We start from the raw sequence: 20,590 nt of genomic DNA, 5'->3' as shown, positions 1-20,590 counted from the left end.
GTCTGGTAGGATGTTTGAGTGAAGAAGTAGTGGGTGAGAGAGACAACCTGGGGCTATGACATCTGAGGGTGCTGAAGATAGGCTAGTAATCATACGTTCTAGCGACGGGCGGGTGTCAACTTGGTACTGCCGTGAGTCTAGCTGGTCATCCAGTCTAGCCTAGTTGGCAAGATCCTGCCCAGTGAGAGACTCTATCCCAACACAAAAGGTGGGTGGCTGTGCAGGAACAACACTTAGGTTTGACCCCTGGCCTGTATACATATGCACCTACACAAGCACACACAAACCTGTACACACACACACACACACACACACACACACACACACACGTGGAGGTTCTGGTTTTACCCCTTATTTTATAAATAGATTTAAAGCATCGGGCCTTTACCAAGTGGTGAGGACTGTCCCGCCTGGAAGTTTCCCGCTTGCTCTGCGGATTTGGGGAGTCCTTTCCTGATCAGAGGCCTGCCCCCGTAAGATTTTGAATGATGCTAGTAAAAACAACAGGACAAGCAATTTTTTTATGAGATTTTTCAGTGCTTCAAACAGAAAGCAGTCACTGGAATAATTCTAGCCTCCTCAATGTGCAGGAATCTGAGGCTGAGCTTTTAGGAATATTAGATTTAGAGACGATTAAAAGTGAATTTTTCAACTTCTTAGATTCAAAAGGGGAAGACTCAGGTGAACGCTGTCATTCCAGATTCTAAAAGATTGGAACGTGGTGAGGCTCAAGCTCCGGGAAGTGGTTCTTAACTCGTGGGTCGCGAACCCCCTCCGTAGGCATGGCCTAAGACCATTGGGAAACACAGACCTTTACATAACAATTCAGTAGCAATTAAGTAGCAACGAAAATAATTTTATGGTTGGGGTCACCACATCATGAGGAACTGTATTAAAAGGTCCCAGCACTAGAAAGGTTACAAACCACTGCTCTTGAGTCCTTGTCGAATCTTCATTCTTCTCACCTGTCCTGAAATAAGTAAATTCGGTGATCCAGTCCCTCATCACCTTAGAAATGAGCAGTCCCCTCCCCTCTCTCTCACACCACTCTGTGCAGCAAAAATAGTACCTCGGAGATAATCATAGCTTGAGCGCAGCTCTTTCTGATGACTTAGTGTCGAACCTGGTCATTCTGGGCTTATTTCTGTCCCCTTTCTCCGCCCACTCAGGAAAAGCAGAGCAGGGCATGCACTTAGAGCTGCAGGGGACGTGGGGGTGCTATAGCTTGATACAACTGCACTGGAGGACTGCCTATGGGTTAGTTTCCTGTGGACAGAGAATGAAGTGATGTTGGTTGGGGGTGGATCCTGCGCTCTTGGGTCCGGTGTGCGACAACAGGGTACAGGTACAGGGTAGGAAAAGCCACCAGGCTGTCGTCGCATCCGCACTATCTGTAAGACGCAGGGGGTTGTGTGGGAGTCCAGGGATCTTGTGCAGAGCCCCGGAGGAGCCACAGCCTCTGAGGGGCTGGGCTCAGTGGGGCGTGGCAGGACAGATCCGGAGTTTGCCCAGGATGGAGGGGGCGGGCAGGGGCGGTTCCTCGCTCCGGAGCTGCAAACCAACTTTTCCTCGCTCTCATTCAGGCTGAAGAGAAGTCCTCCGTACAGTTTCTGGAAAGTGTAGCTTCTGAGAGCCCTGGGCACTGTGCACACCGCCAGAGCACCTTAGACTCCCCAGCACAGACCGAAGATGGGACCGGGACAGGCAGAGGGCGCGCTTCTGCTGCGGCTGCTAGTGCTCACTCTAGGTAAGTCTGAACTCCACCGAGAGGCTGGAGGGACCGGGTGCTGCTCTGGAGCTGGCCAAGTCTGCTCTGCATCCATGTGGACTCAGGATCCCCGCTTCCTGGAGCCACTTGAACAGACACCACACACACACACACACACACACACACACACACACACATACGTGTCCGAAATTAAGACGTGTTTCACCCGATCAAAGCATCCTTCGAAGTTATCTTTCGACGAGCATTGGGTTTCGGTGATCTCACACCCGCAGGTCTGCAGCATTTTGTGGGTGGCCCATAGATCCCGCGCGCCCAGCCTCCCAATTTCCCGCAGATCCCCAGCAGGTGCGGAGCTAGCTTTGAACCAGGAACCTGGGATCTAAGCTCCGGGCGGCAGCTTGCAGCTCCCGAGGGTAGCACTGCAGGAAACTGTGATGTGTACTTTTTACCCCGAGTGCACAATGCCCCCTATTCTTATTTCAGGAAGGAGCTCGGGGGTTTCTTTCCATAGGAGGAAGAAAAGCCAATCATCTCTTAAATACTAGGCAGAGGGGAACTCTTCCTTCCCTTCTGCCTTCCTCTTATTGTTGTAATGTCCTTCAAAGAAAGTAAACAGGCCAGTTCTCTCCACTCTCCTGATCTTAGACATGGCAAGGGGATTCCGGAGACTGTAGCCAGGCTGCCTGACCTTTGCCCTCATGAGGAAGAAGGGTGCGGAAAATGGGCTCAGGAGAACTCTCTCTCCACCTTTATCCACAGCCTGGTCATGCGTAAAATGAAGGATTTTAAGAGTTAAGGGGAGATGGAGAGGAGGCGGGGGGATTGTATCTGGACTCTAAACAGCTAACAAAACAGTAAAATCATCACAGGTTGTCCATTCGTTTTACTAAGAAAAAAAGCGTTCTTTAAACTGTGCTTCTCTGAGGGTTGTCTTTCTTTAAGGTTGAGGAAAACTAGTCCAGGTTAGCTTTGTGGTATTTTCTGCCCATCAGAGAAGAGAGAAATGTTCCACTGTCCCGATTCCCCAGTGGATACAGGGCTTGTTGATTGTTGGGATTCTAACCTGTGCCCCATGCTTTATACAAGTTCTGTTCTGGGAAACATGGTTGATCTGAGGGGTCATTGGGTCTAATCTATGGGGTTTAAGATGGTTGGATTGGATTCTGAAGTTCAGACTTTGGCAAATCTCCTACAAGGTACTAGAAACCCAAACATGGGCTTTTCATCTCCCAGATTGTTGTTATTATTAAAAGAAAGCGCTGCAGCACACACCATTTTCTGATCTTTGAAGTGTTGAGGCTTGTTCTGGGAGGAGCCGTCAAGGAGCTGGGTGGAATGTATTGCCGAAAGGCATGGAGTCGGGTACCGGTTTTCTCCTGCAGTTGGTTAATTGGGATGATTCAGTGTCATCGAGCAGACATGATTTATAGGACACCTGTAAAAATGACTCCCGGTATGTATTTCTCTCTTTCTGGTTCAGTATATCCAAGGAACACATCTTCTCTTGATTTTTTTAATCATCTAAGTAGATAAAATCATATAATCAAGTTTTGGCATTTGAGAGAGCGATGGAGATTTGTAGGTGGGCAACACAATTTCTGATGCTTTGGGTGTCAAAGGTTGACATTCTGTTGAAAGGTCCAGGTTACTGGTACTGTAAACTTTTATTTTACCCCACCTATACAAACATTCTGAACTTAGCACTGAACAGACACACGTATTATTCCTTCTAGACCACAGGCACAATTGTGATGTAAGTATACACAAGTTGAAAATGCAGAGGATGTATAAATGTGTGCCTCTACACCTACGTTCTCTACAGCATATCGGCAGACAACAGGAGACACACACTCATCTTGGATGGCATTTTAACACTTAAATTCAAATTTGTTTCTTGTAATCCTTCTCACACGTGGAGAAAAGGAACAAGAGCTCGGGTCTGTTCCACACTCACCCCTTTTCCTTGCTCATGAGCAGGCCGAGGGTGGAAACCAAAGATCACAAGACACCTAGATCTGTAAATTAAGTGCACATACAGAGAAGAAACCAATTGTAACCATAACATCAGTGAAGTCACACACTCTCCGAGTGATCTCACCGGCCAAGGAATTATCTATGCGGATTCTGAATCGAATCACTTCTTGCCTGTGCTCTGAGAGGTCAGCCCAGTCTCCTTAGTCTATAAACTATTCGGTAGGTTCCTCTCATGGTTAGAAGTCCTTCTTTTGATTTTTGCTTTCCTCTAGAAACCTCTCTCCCCTGGCCTGGATTCTCTCTCTCCTCCACCTCCCCTCTCCACCCTAGAGGCTCATCTTCCACCTATTGACAAATAGTTTGCAGAGCTCTGTCCGGGATCCCCCTCTGCATTCTAAACCTTAGACTCTAAAGGTTCTTCTGAACCCAGCTTTCCCCCAAGGCAGGACCTCTAGCCACTCCCCTCTTGATTTCAAAGCCCCAAATTTCCACACCTATGCACTTTATTAATATGCCAGAGCCAATATTTGCTAAGGTGAATTCACCACCTGTCTCCCAGGATGTATCCGTTACAGTGCACTGTGCCTTTAAGCCAGCATGCTATGCAAGAAGCAAGGCCGGCAGTGTTCTGCACCCAGGTTGATCCCTCATCCTCTCGTACCAGAACCCCTGTGACTTTGAGCCTGGCTTTCCCATTTTGTTTCTTGTCTTTCCTGCTTATTGTTTGGCTTTCTCGATCTACACCCTTACTTCAAACACTTACTGTTTCCCGCCACAACTAATATAGGGTAAAGTCCAAATTTCTTGGCATTCATAAGAGTCCTCTACCATCTGGCTGTGCTTTCCCTACTAAGCATTCCCCTCCCCCACATATAAGCACACACGGGCATGCTATACGTGTATGCCATGTATACATTTGAAACCATATAAGCATGCCTACACACACCACCCTATGTCTAAGCACAACGGACAAAGTTTATATTATACATTTCTCAGACTGTATTCCTGTGAGCATCACTAGGTTGTTGCTTTTCTTCTTTTTTCCTCTCTTTGCAACTGACAAGTTCTCCAATTCTAGAAAAGAATTATAAAGCATAATTATAAAGTAAAAGTTTTTATTCTGTAACACAAAAAGAAAGCATGGGCTAATCTCTAAATTCTGTGAACCAATCAGCCTCCAATGGCTTTGAGTCACCCTTTGATGAATAGACTTTCTTCCTCCATAGCTGAACCACCTCTGTGCTGGCTCATAAGTCTGTTTGAAATGTATGGATTTGGTCTCCAGACTCCATCCTTAAACACAAAAATCTTCATGCATTTCAGATGTTCATTCAGGTTTATAAGTGGATGCATAAACACTATCACTGTCTCTTCCCATTTTCTAAATTAAAATTTCAGTGTTGCCTGTCTTATGAAATGACCGCTAAGATACGCCGTCAATGAGCACATCAGCTTCAATAAAGTCCTTTCAGTGGATAAATGCTCTCTTCCTTCATGTGCTAACATCCTGGGCAGATTCAAAGGGAGAAGCCTGCTTATGCGCAGATGAGCTTCTAACGATGGGGCTCTAGACACTCAGCAAAAGAATAATGCATGCCAAGATACAAACACTGAAAACTTTCAAGGATAATGGGAAAATATTTGAGGCTGAAAACGTCTTAGCAGCATATAAACATAACCACCAGTGTCATAAGCTTTAGTCTTTACCGCCAAGCCTGCTGAGCTTAGCACTGAGTACTGACGGACTCAGGACAACATGAAGGAGGAGGAGCCATGGGATGTTTCCCTGTTAATTGCAAATTAAAGGTGTGAAGAGTCACTGTCTGTTTCTTCAAGTTGTCATCATGACCATACTTTGTCTTCCCATGCAAACAGAGAAAAATATCTCTGAACAACAAAGAATCCTGCCTAAGTCCAGAGATAATAGATTTTCCGATGATAACGATTTCCAGTCCCTCTTCAATGACCCACAGAAGCTCTGCCAATCTAGCAGTGTATAGTAAATTTCATCAGCTGACATGTGACCATAGATTCCTCTGCTGAAGGCATATGACAGACACAGTGTCGTCAGAGAAAGCGGGACACACGGTACAGAGAGGTCTATTTGTATATGAGTCCAAACATGAAGAAAGGACATTTCCTTGGCCCTAAAGTATATTTAACTGGTTTCAACCCATCATCCTCCTTATAGCTATCAAGTTAGTGCCCTCTTCCAGACAAGCTGAAGATTGAAGGTATGAGGAGACTATTTACATGGGGTGATCTACTATGAGGCTTGTGGGAAAAGAATCCTCATTTATCAGACAATATGATTTTGTCACATTCAGACACCAGGTTCAGAGAAGTTGCAGCCATCCTGCAAGTATGATTCCACAAGCTACTGAAAGATAGAAACAGGTATATCATAGGTAGCCCTGGAGAAAGATGGGGGGGGGGGAATTAGTGCCTGAAATTGTCTTTGGGTTTCTAGATTATCAAAAGGTAATACTATCCTTCTGCTTAATTTTGTTAAAAAATGTTATATAATTTTAAACAGAGTGATGGTTTATATAGGTGGGAATTATAAAGTCTACTGTGGCAATAATAAATATCATATTTGCATATGGTTCATGAATAATACCAAACAAAATGTTGAGTTTGGAGGAAATATTGTAGGGACAGTAAAAAAATCAAGCCTCTGAGAAGACAGGAGCCATTGGAGCTTAGATCTTCCACAGCAGACTGTGAGGGTCAGGGGGTCCAGGTGGAAACCGTCTTGTGGCAACATAAGACATGCAGCAAGATGTGCTGCTCCCAGAAGGTTGCAGCGCAGCTTCTGCCAAAGGAGGGCCTACATTTAATTTCTAGGTCACAGGGAACCCTGACAGAAAATTCAAGCTCATGATATTGACGGAGAGTGAAAGGTGAGAGATAAGGGGTCTTCTGGCCTTAAGATCTTTCAACTGTGGAAGACCCAGAGTCATACCTTGAGGGTGGGGAAGGCCCTGAAGGTACCCGAGCAAAAAAGTGATACGCTCAGAACTGCTCACTGCCATATCGCCATAGCGACAAGGAGGAGGACAGAGGGATATGCCTCGAAGAAGACACTGTGCACACCTAAGAGAGAATCACCTTTAGTGTTACCTTACCACACCAGGAGAGAGATGAAATTTCAATTTAAAAATGTAAATGCTATGAAGGAAGAAGAGGAGACAGGGTTTAGCGATAGATTTAATTTTGTCACTGGAGGAAAAAAATGAAGCAAATGTTCAGATTTCTGTTATATAAAACACAATGTACACCCATTTATTGAGACAAGATGTGCTAAAAGAGATGAGCCGTAGGAAAGAGATGGTCAGTTTGAGACTGTTGAGTTGGCAACATCCAGGGGTACCCTCTAGTTAGCCCGCTGTGTTGTGTAACATCAGTCCAGTGAGTGAGATGTGCAGAGACAGGAGGGTCACATCTGAGGACAGCTGAGCACGTGGTGTTGCTGAGTTAAGTAAGGAGCAAAGAATGGGTCTTGAGCCACAGCTTGGAGGGTTAGATGAGAAGCAAGTGGTATGGGGCAGGGGGATGATGCCTCTTGGAAACAGCAAGTAATCTGTAGGAGGTAAAGCATCACAGAAGTACTTGAAGAAGGAGAACAAGATAAGTTTGTAGAAGTCACATGAGTGTGGCTGTGTGGGTGATGTCAGCCTCCAGTCTGGGCAGTAGAAGTGAGAATTAAGTGTAGTGAGTTCCTGTAGACATTGAGGAATATTTGGCAGAAAAGGGGAGGAAGAACAGAGAGAGGGTAAGATGGAAGACGTTTCTTTCAGCATCTAAACCAGTGGTTCTCAACCTTCCTAGTCCTGCGACCCTTTAGTTCAGGCTCTCATGTTTTGGCGACCCCCAACCATTAAATTATTTCCATTGCTACTTCATAACTGTAATTTTGCTACTGTTATGAACTGTAATTTAAATATTTGGAGGGCGTAGAAGTTTACCAAAGGGGTCCTGACCCACAGGGTTGGAACTATTGATCTGAGCAAAGATAAAAACAGTTGAGTATAACTTCTGATACTTAGATCTCAAATTTTCTATTCCTAATTCTGCATGGTGCATGTATAAGTTTTCCAAAATCATGTTGTGTTATCTGTGGGTTTCAGACACCCAGAATCCAAGAGTGAATGGGAACAGCTTTAGTGTCTATGGAAAGGATCTTAGAGGGGAGAGAGGAGGAAGACAGGGGAAAGTGGTATTTCTTATTAATTTTGTTTGTGTGTGTGCATGTGCATGTGTGTGTGTTGTATATGACAAGTATGTGTGCTCTTGCCCATGGGTATATGTGTGGAAGACAGATGACTATGTTGTGTGTCTTTTGCTATTGTTTTCCACCTTAAACCTTTTGAAGAAGGTCTCTCCTGGGTCTGGAGCTTTCTGTTTCAACTAGGCTATGTAGCCAGCAACCTCCCAGCATGCACCTGTCTCTCTTTCCCATTTTGACCTAAATGATGGGCACAGAGATGCCCACTGCTGGGCCCAGTTCTCCTTACATGGATGCTGGGAACCCAGAGTAAGGTCCTCGTCCTATAAAGCAGGCACTATCTCTATAGAGGCATCTCCCACGCCCTACTGTTAATATTGCCGAGTTATAATTACTGCAGATTGCATATATTCATATCCAGTCTATGCCTACTGGTTCCTGTACAGAAAAGTTTTGTTCACTATGCGGTGCAAACTCAAACGGTAGACTTTTCCAGACTTTTTAGTTCACAGAATTCTGTGGCAGTGAATCATTTTAAGTATCTCATGGCTTTCCTTGGAGATCTGTCTGTTTTCATGGCCCAAATAGTTAAGAGACACTGGAGAACTGTAGGCAGACTCCTGCCTTATCGTTCCCTGTTCTAAACGTACAACCGCAATTTTTTTGCTTCTATTAGTTAAAAATCAACGGGGACAGTTTTTACTACAGAAGCTTTCTGTAGAAAAATGAGGTTAATGTTTAAACGGAGCGAGGCAAATAAAAGTACATTAGAGGCTGTATTGTCAACGTCTGAGATTATTTCGTTGTTTGTTTAAAAAGCATGAGGAAAGCCACTGCCCCAATGGCCACCGTGGACACTGGCAGCTGTCATTCATGGAAAGGTGGCCTTTGTCTTTGTGCAGGCCTGGACTCGTTTCCATGGATACCATGTAGCCATGCAGACTGTACTCAAGCTGGAGTCTAGCCAGAGCAGCCAGACAGCTCTATTCTGATTCTTTCCCAGTTGTTTTCAGGTCCTTTAGCCCATAGCTCTCAGATGCTTGGTGGAGTAAAAACTGTTTGGGATTTCGTAACCTTTTCTAAATCCCACTGTAGGGGCTCGGTGCATGACGCAGATATTTTACATTAATTGATTTGGTTTTCTGGGTATTTGTCAGTGTATTTCCCTGACAGGGAACAAGGCAAAAGAAAAACCTAGCCTGGAAATTATAAGAATTAATGTTTTATTTTAGAATAAAAATAGAATATATAATCCTGATGAAAATGTAATACAGGATTAAAAGGATCAATAGAAATATCATAATAATTAAAATATAGAAATTCCTTTCTTACTACAATGCTTAATGTTTGCCCCCAAATAATCAATCAGACTGTAATAGTATCATTGTGATATTATTCATCATTATTGTTTGGGAAAGGGTTGAGGACTTAAGACACTATTAGTGTTGTAAGGTGTCGTACAACCCTATGATTCCTTCCTTTCTTCCCTCCTTCCTTCCTTCCTTTCCTTCGTTCGTTCCTTCCTTCGTTCGTTCCTTCGTTCGTTCGTTCGTTCCTTCCTTCCTTCCTTCCTTCCTTCCTGTCTGTCTGTCTTTCATGGCCTGCTCTCCAGATGTTCTCAAGCTCTCAACTCCTGTTTTGCAAGTCACTGAATTCTGTTTCATGGAGGCACTTGTGTCTCAGGAGACATACCCACCCATCCTGTAATTTAGTGCCACTTCTCACGTAGACCCTTCTAGCAGCTGTCTGTCACGCGATGTGTGGGATCTCTGTTTGCTCTGATGGACTGTGAGCCTTAAGAAGACAAGCCTCCACCTTCCTCGTGTATATCAAGGTTTGATTTTTGTTAACATTTTAAAGATTACATTTCCTTTTATTTAGTGGAGGTGGAAGAGGGCATGCCAGGGCACACGTGTGGAAATCAGAGGGGGACTCCTGGGAGCTGGTTCCCTCCTTCCACCATGTGGCCTCTGAGTATGGAACCAGGCTTGGCACCAAGAGTCTTAACCTGCTGACACCGCCACTGGCCTGGTTGATTCTGTTTATGAAACACAGATGAATATAAGAATCACAGTAGAGTGGCCCATCTTTGTGTTGATTTATAGGATGTCATCGGCCAGTTACATGTGATCCAAAGACAGTTGTCTTAGTCGGGGTTTCTGTTCGTGCACAAACCAAGAAGCAAGTTGGGGAGGAAAGGGTTTATTCAGTTCACACTTCCATATTGCTGTACATCACCAGAGAAAGTCAGGACTGGAACTCAAGCAGGTCAGGAAGCAGGAGCTGATGCAGAGGCCATGGAGGGATGTTGTTTACTGGCTTGCTTCCCATGGTTTGCTCAGCCTTCTTTCTTATAAAACCCAGGTCTACCAGCCCAGGCATGGCTCCACCCACAATGGGCTGGGCCCTCCCCCCTGATCACTAGTTGAGAAAATGCCTTACAGCTGGATCTCATGGAGGCATTTCCCCAACTGAGGCTCCCTTCTCTGTGATAACTCTAGCTTGTGTCAAGTTGACACAAAACCAGCCAGTACAACAGTCTTGATAGATTTTATTCTCAGTGATGTGCACTGGTGACATTCTCTGTGTGGATGTAGTGATGTATTGTGCACTAGTTGAGGACTTAAAACACTATTAATGTTATCAGGTGTCCTCCAAACTTATGATTTATTTCTCCCTTCCTTGGTGTAGATATCATGGAACTTAGATTTTGTGTTCAGTTGCTTTCATTTTATTTCAAATACAGCTTCAAGAAAAGTCCCCCCCCCCAAAAAAAAACCTCATAAAGATATTGTCCTGCATTCAATTAGACAACATTTATTTCATATTTTCATATAGAGCTACATTTTTCCTGTAGTCGACTTTTTGTGAATGATATGAAATAGAAGTTAAAAAAACAAGCAAACGAGCAAATAGCAATAGTCTTAGCAACATCTGTTCATTCTGCACATATACACACATGCTCACACATTCTCACACACATAAAAATACATATATACAAGCACACAGACAATACACACACATAATAAAATTATTGCTTATTTACTACATTGTTCTAACATCCTTTAATCCTCAGTTTTAATAGCTTGTTATCATATCAGAAACACATTATTTCTTTACCAAATGGTTTTAGTTGGTGGGTTGGCTGATTGGTTTGGATTTTTTTGCTTGTTTGGATTTTTGCTTGGTTTTTTTATTTTTTTTACCTTTTATAAACTTTTTCTTGCGATACTGAACTAAACAGGGTCTCTAATACAGTGACAAATGCTAAGTAACAAATACTGTGTTGAATATTGAAAGGAAAAGGCAAGAGGAAACTCCTTACTATGCGTGGGTTTCAGCCTCTTAGAGTCCAGGGTGACAGTGAAGTTTACCATGGGTCATTCACACATATTCTTTCATCCTCAGATTTTCCTTCCCTGTGATAATAAAATTTGTCTTTTATAATCCACTAACATCTCAATTTATGTCAGTTGCTTTTTAGATATGGCAGAAGCTTTGCATTAGTGAATGGTCTCCGTCCTGGTCAGCATTTGTAATGGGTTGTTGGATTACAGTTTTGTACTCACGTTCATAATTGAGATCAGTTTTTTTTTATTAGATTTTAATGCAATCTTCTTTTGGATTTTGATGTCAAGACTGAGCTATTGACAAAAACTGGAATCCATTTCCTCTGTTTTGAGTCTCTCAGAAAAATTTCTGTGAGCTTACAATACAGCTCACGTGCTACACACAGATCTTGAGTTCCATCCCCAGCACCCATAGAAAACCAGATGTGGTGGCCTGCAGCTGTAATTTTAAGCACTCCTATTGGGAAATTGTAGGTAGGAAAGAGAATGTTCTGGAAGCTCTCAGGCTAGCTAGCTTGGAGTAGAAGAATAACAGAAACAAGGTAGATCCTACCTCTGCAGGGGGAGGGGGAGGGGAAAACCAACTCCTGAATTCTGTCCTCTGACTCCTGTATTCATACTATGTCCTGTGTGCATGAAGACACACATAAACAAGCACACATACACCATGATTTTATAAAAAGCTCATGTAAAATTAGCTTATTTTTTCTCATATTCTTTTTTAAATGCGTATTTGTGTATGCATGTATGTGTGTCTGTATGTGTGTGTATATCCTGAAGGCCAGAATAGCGTATTGTATCCCCTGGATCTAGGGTTGTGCTTCACTCTATTTACTGGGAACTAAATTCAGGATCTCTGGAAGAGCAGCACGTGTTCTTGACCGTGGAGCCATGCCACAAGCCCCGTTTTAATATTCTTGATAAGAAGCTCTGGAAAAAATTGTTTCTCTTTACATTTTTAGTGTGTAAATTTAAATAACAGCCTAGATATCAAAACTAGTTTTAGAATGTTTAATATTCATCTACATTTTTGTTCTATAATTTTTTGTCCTTTTATTATGGCAGACTTTAAGTAACAATAAATTCACAAAGTATATTGGTTTTGTTGGCTGTCATCTGGCAAGCAGTCTGGATAGTTAGAAAACAGAGGATGGTCTTTAATATTATTATTCCAATCTTAATTGTTGACTTCAACTCTTATATACCTTAGTTACTTTTCTTTTGCTGTGACAAAACTCCATGACCAAAGCAACTTCTAGAAGAAAGAATTTGTCAAGGGATTACAGTTTCAGATGGCGAGTCTATGACCATCATGACAGGGAACATGTAGGCAGGTGGCACTAGAGCAATAGATGAGAGCTTACATCTTCCCTCACAAGCACAAAGTAAAGAGTGAGGGAGACCACTGGGAATAACATGTGCTTTTGAAACCTCAAAACCCACCAACAGCGACACACCTCATGCAACAAGGCCACACCTCCAAATCCTTCCCAAATGATTCCACCAACAGAGGACCAAACATTCAATTATATGAACCTATAAGGTCAGTCTCATTTAAAACACTACATCTTATTCTACACAGGAAATTATATCTATATATGCATAAATGTAAGTTACAGAGTATAGCTAAAGATGCTTAATAGGAATTCAAGATGCCTTAGAGAAGCCAGAGACAAAACGCTGACAGATACGCACATAGGATCTCGGTGGGAGGTTAGGTAGTGAACACTTTTGGAGAAGTGCTGGAGAGGTTGCTAGAGAACCAAGCTCCAGGGTCACAGGGTTGAATCAAACGCTAAGGTTGAGTAGAGCAACAGAGAAAAATCCAACCAGATGAACATTTATTTCCCTGACACTTACAAGTTACTCCTATTTATAAACTTGTTCACATAAAGTTTTAAGTGGCCAGGAAATGATTTTTCACCACCCCGGCTTTTAATTACTGAAAGATCTGTCATATCTACTCATTAATGCTATTGTTCTTGATCAGTCCCACAGGAAGTTTATAAAATTTTTAATTATGTCAAAGAAGAAATGTTCTCTTTAACTTACTAGTTCTATGTTATATTTAATGCGTATTTCAGTAACAAGGTCTTATTTTTATTATTTTTCTTATTTTTCTTATGAAGTTGAAATATTTCTTCATCCCCATTTTTTCATTTTTATTTTTCTTTGACTTCACTCACACATAAAGTTGATTTTCCATTTCTTACAATATTTTTCTTTGCAAAATTGTCTGATGATTATTTAATGTATCCTCTGCCATCTATGGGGATTACATTTAAATATCTCTAAGGGATGTCTGAAACTACAGATATTACAAAACCTTTTTGTATTGTTTTCTGTATACATATGTATGATGAGTTTATTAATAAATTAAGCACCATTATGATGGTATACACCTGGAATCTCCAACACTCAGGAAGAGAGAGAATTCTGAGTCACCCTCTACATGATGTGTTGAGACAACAAAGACTTCCTGCAAGCAAAGAAGAAAATGGACACAAAATGCTAATAATTTAAGAACGGTGACTAATAATAAAAAGGAATTTTTATAACAGAGCTATAGTAAAATTGTGTGAATGGGGTCTCCCGCCAAAACATAGCATCTCTACACCTTTTCCTTTGTGATGAGTTAATGCCTATGTGGTGGGCAAGGAGAGGTGACTAACACATACACTGTGATAACTGTAACATGGCATCCAGTTCCAGGATGACCTGGACACAGTCTTGCCAAGGCTATGAATGACAGAAGGTGGTAACCGAGTAGCTAACGGGCCAGCAGCTTGGATATGCTTGAGAGAGGGATAATTTTTATTTCTGGGAACATGAAGGAGATCTCATTGGGCTACTCACACTAGCATGCACATTAAGAATTATAATTTGGAGCCATGGGACCATCCATGTGTACTCTTTGGAAAGTGGCTGACTCCCTGGGAACCCTGGTTGGTTGGTATTGTTCTCATGGATTCCATGGCTCCAGCTGCACATGTAGCAGAGGATGGCCTTGTTGGGCATCAATGGCAAGAGAAGCCCTTGGGCCTGCCAGTGTAGGGGAATGTCAGGGCGGAAAGGTAAGAGGGGGTGGGTGGGTAGGAGAGCATCCTCATTGAAGCAGGGGAAGGAGGGATGGGATATGGGGCTTAACCAGGAAAGGGGGTAACATTTGAAATGTAAATAAAATATATCCAATAAAAAAAAAGTATTACAAGTTGTTTCTAAAAATCCCCTTTTATTATTTAGATCATGGCTCATTGTGGGAATGTGAAACTGTGAAAGAGAAACTGGGGAAGAGAGTGAGCTGCTATATTTAGAACCCCAAAATCAACAGTAGAGGAGGTTCTGTGGCAGGACAGGAACATGGTAGCAAAACATTGGGTTTCCCCATGCAATCATCCCATCTGAGGTCAGCAGGGAAGCATGTTGCCTTCTGTCTCAGCTTTCCTGGCATACACAAGTGCATGTATTCTAGTCACTATTTCTTTCATATGCAACACACACACACACACACACACAGATATATATATATATATATATATATATATATATATATATATATATATATATATATATATATATCTGTGTATATATGTATGTGTGTATATTTATATATATGCATGTGTACATGTATACACACATATAAACACACACACACACACACACACACACATACACACACATCTTTGGTTGTTAGCTGACTTTGCTGATTTAGAACTGCCTCCAGATGCAGGGCTGAAGTTTTATTGAATGCTGCTCTAAGTATGAAAGAGTCAATGCTATGCCTTATGGAAAAAATCTGTATGCTAAGTGCTCTTCCTTCAGCCATGAATCAATGTATCCTGCCTTCTCCTGGTTAACTATTGTCCCATTGTTGGATTATTTAGGTTGCTTCCTGTGAAATTTCCTCTAACCCTACTGTGTATAATATGATTATAAACTTATTATACTCATTTTTTCTCCTGTTTCCTTTTGGATGATTTCCCAAAGCAGCATTACATTGTCAAAGATGTTGTGCATGTGTGTGTATGTATGTGTGTTTATGTTATAGTGTGTATATGAGTGCATGTTTGAGTGTGTATGTGTGTTTGTGTGTGTGTGTTGTGCATGTGTGTATGTGTGTCTATATGTTTCCATATGTGTGTTTATGTGTGTGTACATGGTGTGTCTATTTGTTTCTGTATATGTGGTGTTGTATGTGTGTGTACAGTGTGTATTGTATATGGTTTATGTGTAAATGATGTATCTATGTGTTTATGTTATGTGGTGTTATATCTGTGTATATGGTGTGTGTCTGTGTGTGTGTGTGTGTGTGTGTGTGTGTGTAACATGCATGTGTATAAGATGTGTGTGGGGTGTCTCTGTGACTCTGTGTAAATGTGTTAGCTCTTGTCACATTTTCAACAGCATAGGCATCTGCTATGTAGAAATTTATCAACTTCCCCAACATTATCTTTTTCATCTTCTTTTGTAATTTGTTAGATATAAAGTATCCCATTCATCTTCTTTACTCACAAGGAATCACCACCTCCAAGTTACAGTTTTGGAAGTGTATTTTGTGAAAAATATCTATAGATTCCAGTCAAGGAATTTAGACCTAGGTCCCTCTGACATCAGCCCAAGAGAAATCACAAAAGATCATCTAGTTCACACACACACACACACACACACACACACACACACACACACACACATTTTTATACATGGATTTTGAAATGACTAAAACCCAGGAGTTCAACTTGCAGTGTCCTGTATGTGTTTTCAAGATGCCTTTTGATTATGCTATGATAGTTTCCTTTGGGAAAAAAAAAATCTGTTTTTGCAAATATGGTCCCAACAGCTGTCACTCAAAGAGGATACTTGGCACTTTCATGGATTAGAAACCTTGGGCGGGGAGGGAAAACATTGTGTCCACCACAGAGGTTCTGTATGATCAACAGTCTATGGCTGCACTGGTTTGCCATTACTGTGCAGAGCCACCCAAAGCCAGGGTCTTAGCAGCTTAGCCATCTTTATTATGATGGCTCCTTGACTTGGGATTTAAGCTGTCTTGGTTGGAGATCTGGGCATTTGCTGCTGTCAGAGGACCAGCAGCTTTCTCTTCCTATGGGGCAGCCATTAGTCTCTGCAGCAAGGCAACTGCTAAGGACCTGACTTCATGTGACTTGTCTCAGAGACACACTGGGAAGGAAGTTGGGAGATGTGGCTTGCTGTTGTAGAGTACGTTCTGCTCATAGAGAGGGCCTGAGTTCAGGTCCCAGCCACCACGTAGGAAGAGTCACAGGCCTACAGACACATGTAACTCCAGATCTAAGGAGACCCAATACCTCTGACCTCCAAGGACCCCTGCACTGATGCGTATGTACCTACACAGAGATACATGCATATACATAATTTAAAATGATAGAGACTTTAAAGAGATGCTGTGAGCAATTTGTGGCCTTCTCTGTCTTTGACTTAGAAACCACATCATTGCCCGTGTCCGTCCCAGCAACGAGCAAGTGTCACTTCTCATCAGGGGGAGGAGAATGAGACTCGGCCTCCTGATGGATAAGTATCAAAACATTTCACCACAGAAACTTAAACAACTTCACATTGCTTATGAGACCTCACTCACTGTTTAGACTACAGTTCAGACACCAGCACTGCTGACATTTTGGGGCTTGATAATTCTTCTAGGCTGGGGGTGGGGGTGGACGGAGTAATACAGGATATGGTGCAGTGTGTCTGGCCTCTGCCCACGAGATAGAACAGTCCCAGTGTGACAATCAAAACTATATCAGAAATTACCAACTGTCCCCTGAGGGGAAGCCACTGAAGAAAAGAAGCTGTGATGAGAGCACTTCCGGCTCATTGGTCACACAGGACAGAGCTCTGAAGAGTAAGTTACATGCCATCACTGTAGGTAGCTTCATATAAATCACAAGCAAATTGTTTTCTACTTGGTTGGCTCACAAGGAGGATAGAGTGTAATTATTGAAAAGGAGAGAACATCTTGTATATTGTAAATCCTTAGCCGGACATTTTTTATTATTCCTGTTGTTGCTAGTTCTTGATTGGCTGATTTGCTTATTCATTCATTTTTATCATTCATTTACTTAGGAGAACATTAAAATAACTGTAGGCTTATCATATTTCATTTGAGTGTCAGACACTGGGGAACTGGAAGAGCTGAGGCAGCCTCTCCCTCTCGAGTGCTAAGATCATTGGATGTGACGCTCTCCTGTCGCATTTTTCTTTTTCGTGAAAACCAAGGACAGGTTACACTGCTACATTCATAAGAAGTTGGAGGAATCGCTTTCAGCCTCTAACGTGTATACTTTTCTGTGTGCATGGTATAAGCATCACACAGCTTAGCTGTACATGTCGTGTGATCATTTCCAATGGACTGCAACTTAACGTGGTTGCTTTCGTGAGAAGGTATCACCTACTTGCTTTGTGATCCTTCTCATCCTGAAGACAATACAACTGAAAACCAGATTTCCTGTGGTTGTGTGTGTGCAGATCTTATGTGACCTATGACCATTTCCCATAGCCATGTGTATTCTGGGTAGCTGCACTTGGAATTGAAGTCTGTTTGCTTAATTCCATAGTAGGGTCTGCAACCGCCACATCCTGTCAGTGTGGCTTCCTGAGAAGGTCTATAGGATGACACTGTTTTCTTGGGTTTTATGGTACGCTTTTTCTGTGTGTCAGCCAAATGCAGCCACACATCATCCGGCTACTCATGATGCAGCAGTTTTAGAAAACTTAGTAGAAATTTGTTCAGAGCTGCTCCCCTGTCTGTGGTGAAAGTGGGTGTGTCTAATTAAGAAGTGCGGTTTGTGAAATGCCCCGAGAAGTGTGCACTAGCCTCAGTTCCGCGCAATGATACCAAGAGTAAAGACAGAGAGAGACTGGCTTTCTTTCCTATGTGTGCATCACATGTCAGGTACTTAGATACGAGTTTCTTGTGCGTTATCGGATGTATGGGAGGCTCATGGATTGAGCTATTTAACAGTGAGAAAGCAGCAGCTGTCAGAGACTGAGAAACTTGATCACAAGGCTGCTCAAATGCCACAGGCACAGCTCTTGGATCCCACGCTGTACCAGGGTCTTTGCTCCTTTTTGGATTTTCTCACATTAAAAAAGAATTCGCCCCTATCTTGGGTATAATTCAGCCATGCCACCACCATCCAGTGTGAACAATCTTCATTTTAGGGTCTTTCTGAAACTACATTAGAAGAAAAGTTAGATATTCTATAGCAGCGGTTCTCAACCCGTGGGTCACTCCCCCTTTGGGGGTCACAAATATCAGACATTCTGCATGTCAGATATTTATGTTACAACTCATAACAGTAGCACAATTAGAGTTATGAAGTAGCAACAAAATAATTTTTATGGTTGGGAGGTGAGGTCACCACAACATGAGCAGCTGTGTTAAAGGGTCATACCATTGGGAAGGTTGAGAATCATTTTTCTATAGAATTATGAATTGAAAACACACTATGGGTATTTGCATGAACACATAAATATGCAGTTTATCCTTCTAATGCACGCATTTATAAATTTCATTTATACAGAGTAGTATGTAACACATAAGTCATTTATGTATCCACTAGTTTGTCTTTAATATCTATGAGTCAGCTGGGCATCCTGCACTCCCAGCCCTTACTTTGAACCAGCCAGAACTCTGAGTGATTTTTTTTTTAATTAAACAGGTCCTTCTTGTCTATCCACTATTATGTGATCAATTCATTGCTTAGAGGAAAAGCAAAAATAATTGGGTTTTGTTCAATCAAAAATTGCCACTGATAGAGGACTACTCTAAGTACTGGGCCATATGTCAGTTGATACATTAAGCATGGTCCCTACTTTTCTAGATGAAGAAGGTTAAATAGCAAGAATGCAGAGCTTTAGCCTTAGAGATATGTACAAACCCTGCCCACACATTCACACAGCTGGATAAGTTTTATCAAATATGAAAAAGCTAAACTACTATCTCTCTTCCAACATATTTCAGTCACAAAACATTAACGAGAAGATGATGAGTACATTTTATAATCCAGGATAATGAATTGATTATTATAAAAGAAAAGTTAAAATGCCTTTGAATGTCCTAACACTTATGCCATTGGGAAACAATTCCAGGCTTTTATGTAACCTTTTTAAAAAAATGTACAAAGGGAAGGGACATACTGAAATGGTATAATTTCACAGTGCTAAGAAATGAAATGAACCACGCTGTCACCTTTAAAGAGATGATAAGGAATGTGCAGCCACAAACTGCAGGAAAACAATTACTGTACCTGGTTAAGCAATCCTTATTTTGTTGTCAGTGTTTGAAAACATCCTTAGTGTTGCTTTCCTCATTCCAAAAAAATATTTTATCTATACATTTTTTCTTGCAAAATTATGTTGCTTCCTTGAAAATCTTCCCTTCCTCAAATTTTAGAAGTTTCTATCCCCACTAGATAGTGTGTCTTCTGTTTTACATGTCAGTGGGTTAGGCAGACAAAAAGGCACATGACACAGAATTTTCACTTGATAATGAATAAATAAAATTAACGAAGACAAATAATGGTTTCTAGAAATTGGACGACATGTTTTTATAGATTCTGTATTACTTCTTTTATGGTATGATTGTTGCCACAATATTATGCACTTTAATGAGACTCTGAGGAACCAGAGTCTGAACATGGCTTCACTGTGGCCTTTTCAGATTTTTGTAGAAGGCTGCAATCATGGTGTTGGGTAGAGATAGGTCTCATTTGATTGTCTGCCTGAAGAATGGATTTCCTGTTAGTCACATTGATGGCAGGCTATTTTTGCTATTAACCTTCATATGTATAAAGCTGAAGGTCCTATTTTCACCTAAGGGCATGTATGACAGGAGGTGGGGGTTACTACAGTTGGTGGAGGAAGGTTGATTCCTGACAATAATGGAGAGGCAGTGAGGGCAAATACAGGGCTCTGTGGAGAGAAGCTCACAGAAAACAAGGGGACACACTGAGAACAGATGTGTGAGGGAGCCAGGATATCAGCTGTGTGAGCTTTAGGTGGGTGGGAGGGGAGGGCCTAGAGCAACAGTCCTCAACCTGTGGGCTGCCATCCCTTTGACGTCAAATAACCCTTTCACAGTGCTCATCCAAGACCACCGGGAAATACAGATATTTATGACTATTCCTGGCAAGCAAAATTACCGTTATGAAGTATCAATAAAAAAATCTTAAGGTTTGGGGTCACCACAGCATGAGCAACTATTTATAGGGCGATGGCATCATTGAAGGTTGAGAAGCACTGAGAAGGCTCAGGTCATCAGGAAAGACCATG

The 20,590-nt window shown here is 42.0% G+C and overlaps 1 protein-coding gene across 1 annotated transcript in view; it reads left to right on the top strand.

Moving 5' to 3' along the window:
* Positions 1-1,689: 1,689 nt before the first annotated feature.
* ITGA2 (integrin subunit alpha 2) overlaps positions 1,690-20,590 on the top strand; it is a gene marked incomplete at both ends in the record, with an annotated part of 87,954 nt that continues 69,053 nt past the window's right edge. The window contains one exon of the mRNA XM_080933907.1: positions 1,690-1,747. Coding sequence (XP_080790033.1) covers positions 1,690-1,747 — 58 coding nt within the window. The remainder of the gene's footprint in view (positions 1,748-20,590) is intronic.

This window comes from Micromys minutus, assembly GCF_963924665.1.
Source record: "Micromys minutus genome assembly, chromosome: 20".
In the NCBI taxonomy this organism is placed as follows: domain Eukaryota; kingdom Metazoa; phylum Chordata; class Mammalia; order Rodentia; family Muridae; genus Micromys; species Micromys minutus.
The sequence above is the reverse complement of the archived record's forward strand: the minus strand, read 5'-3'. Positions and strand labels throughout refer to the sequence as shown.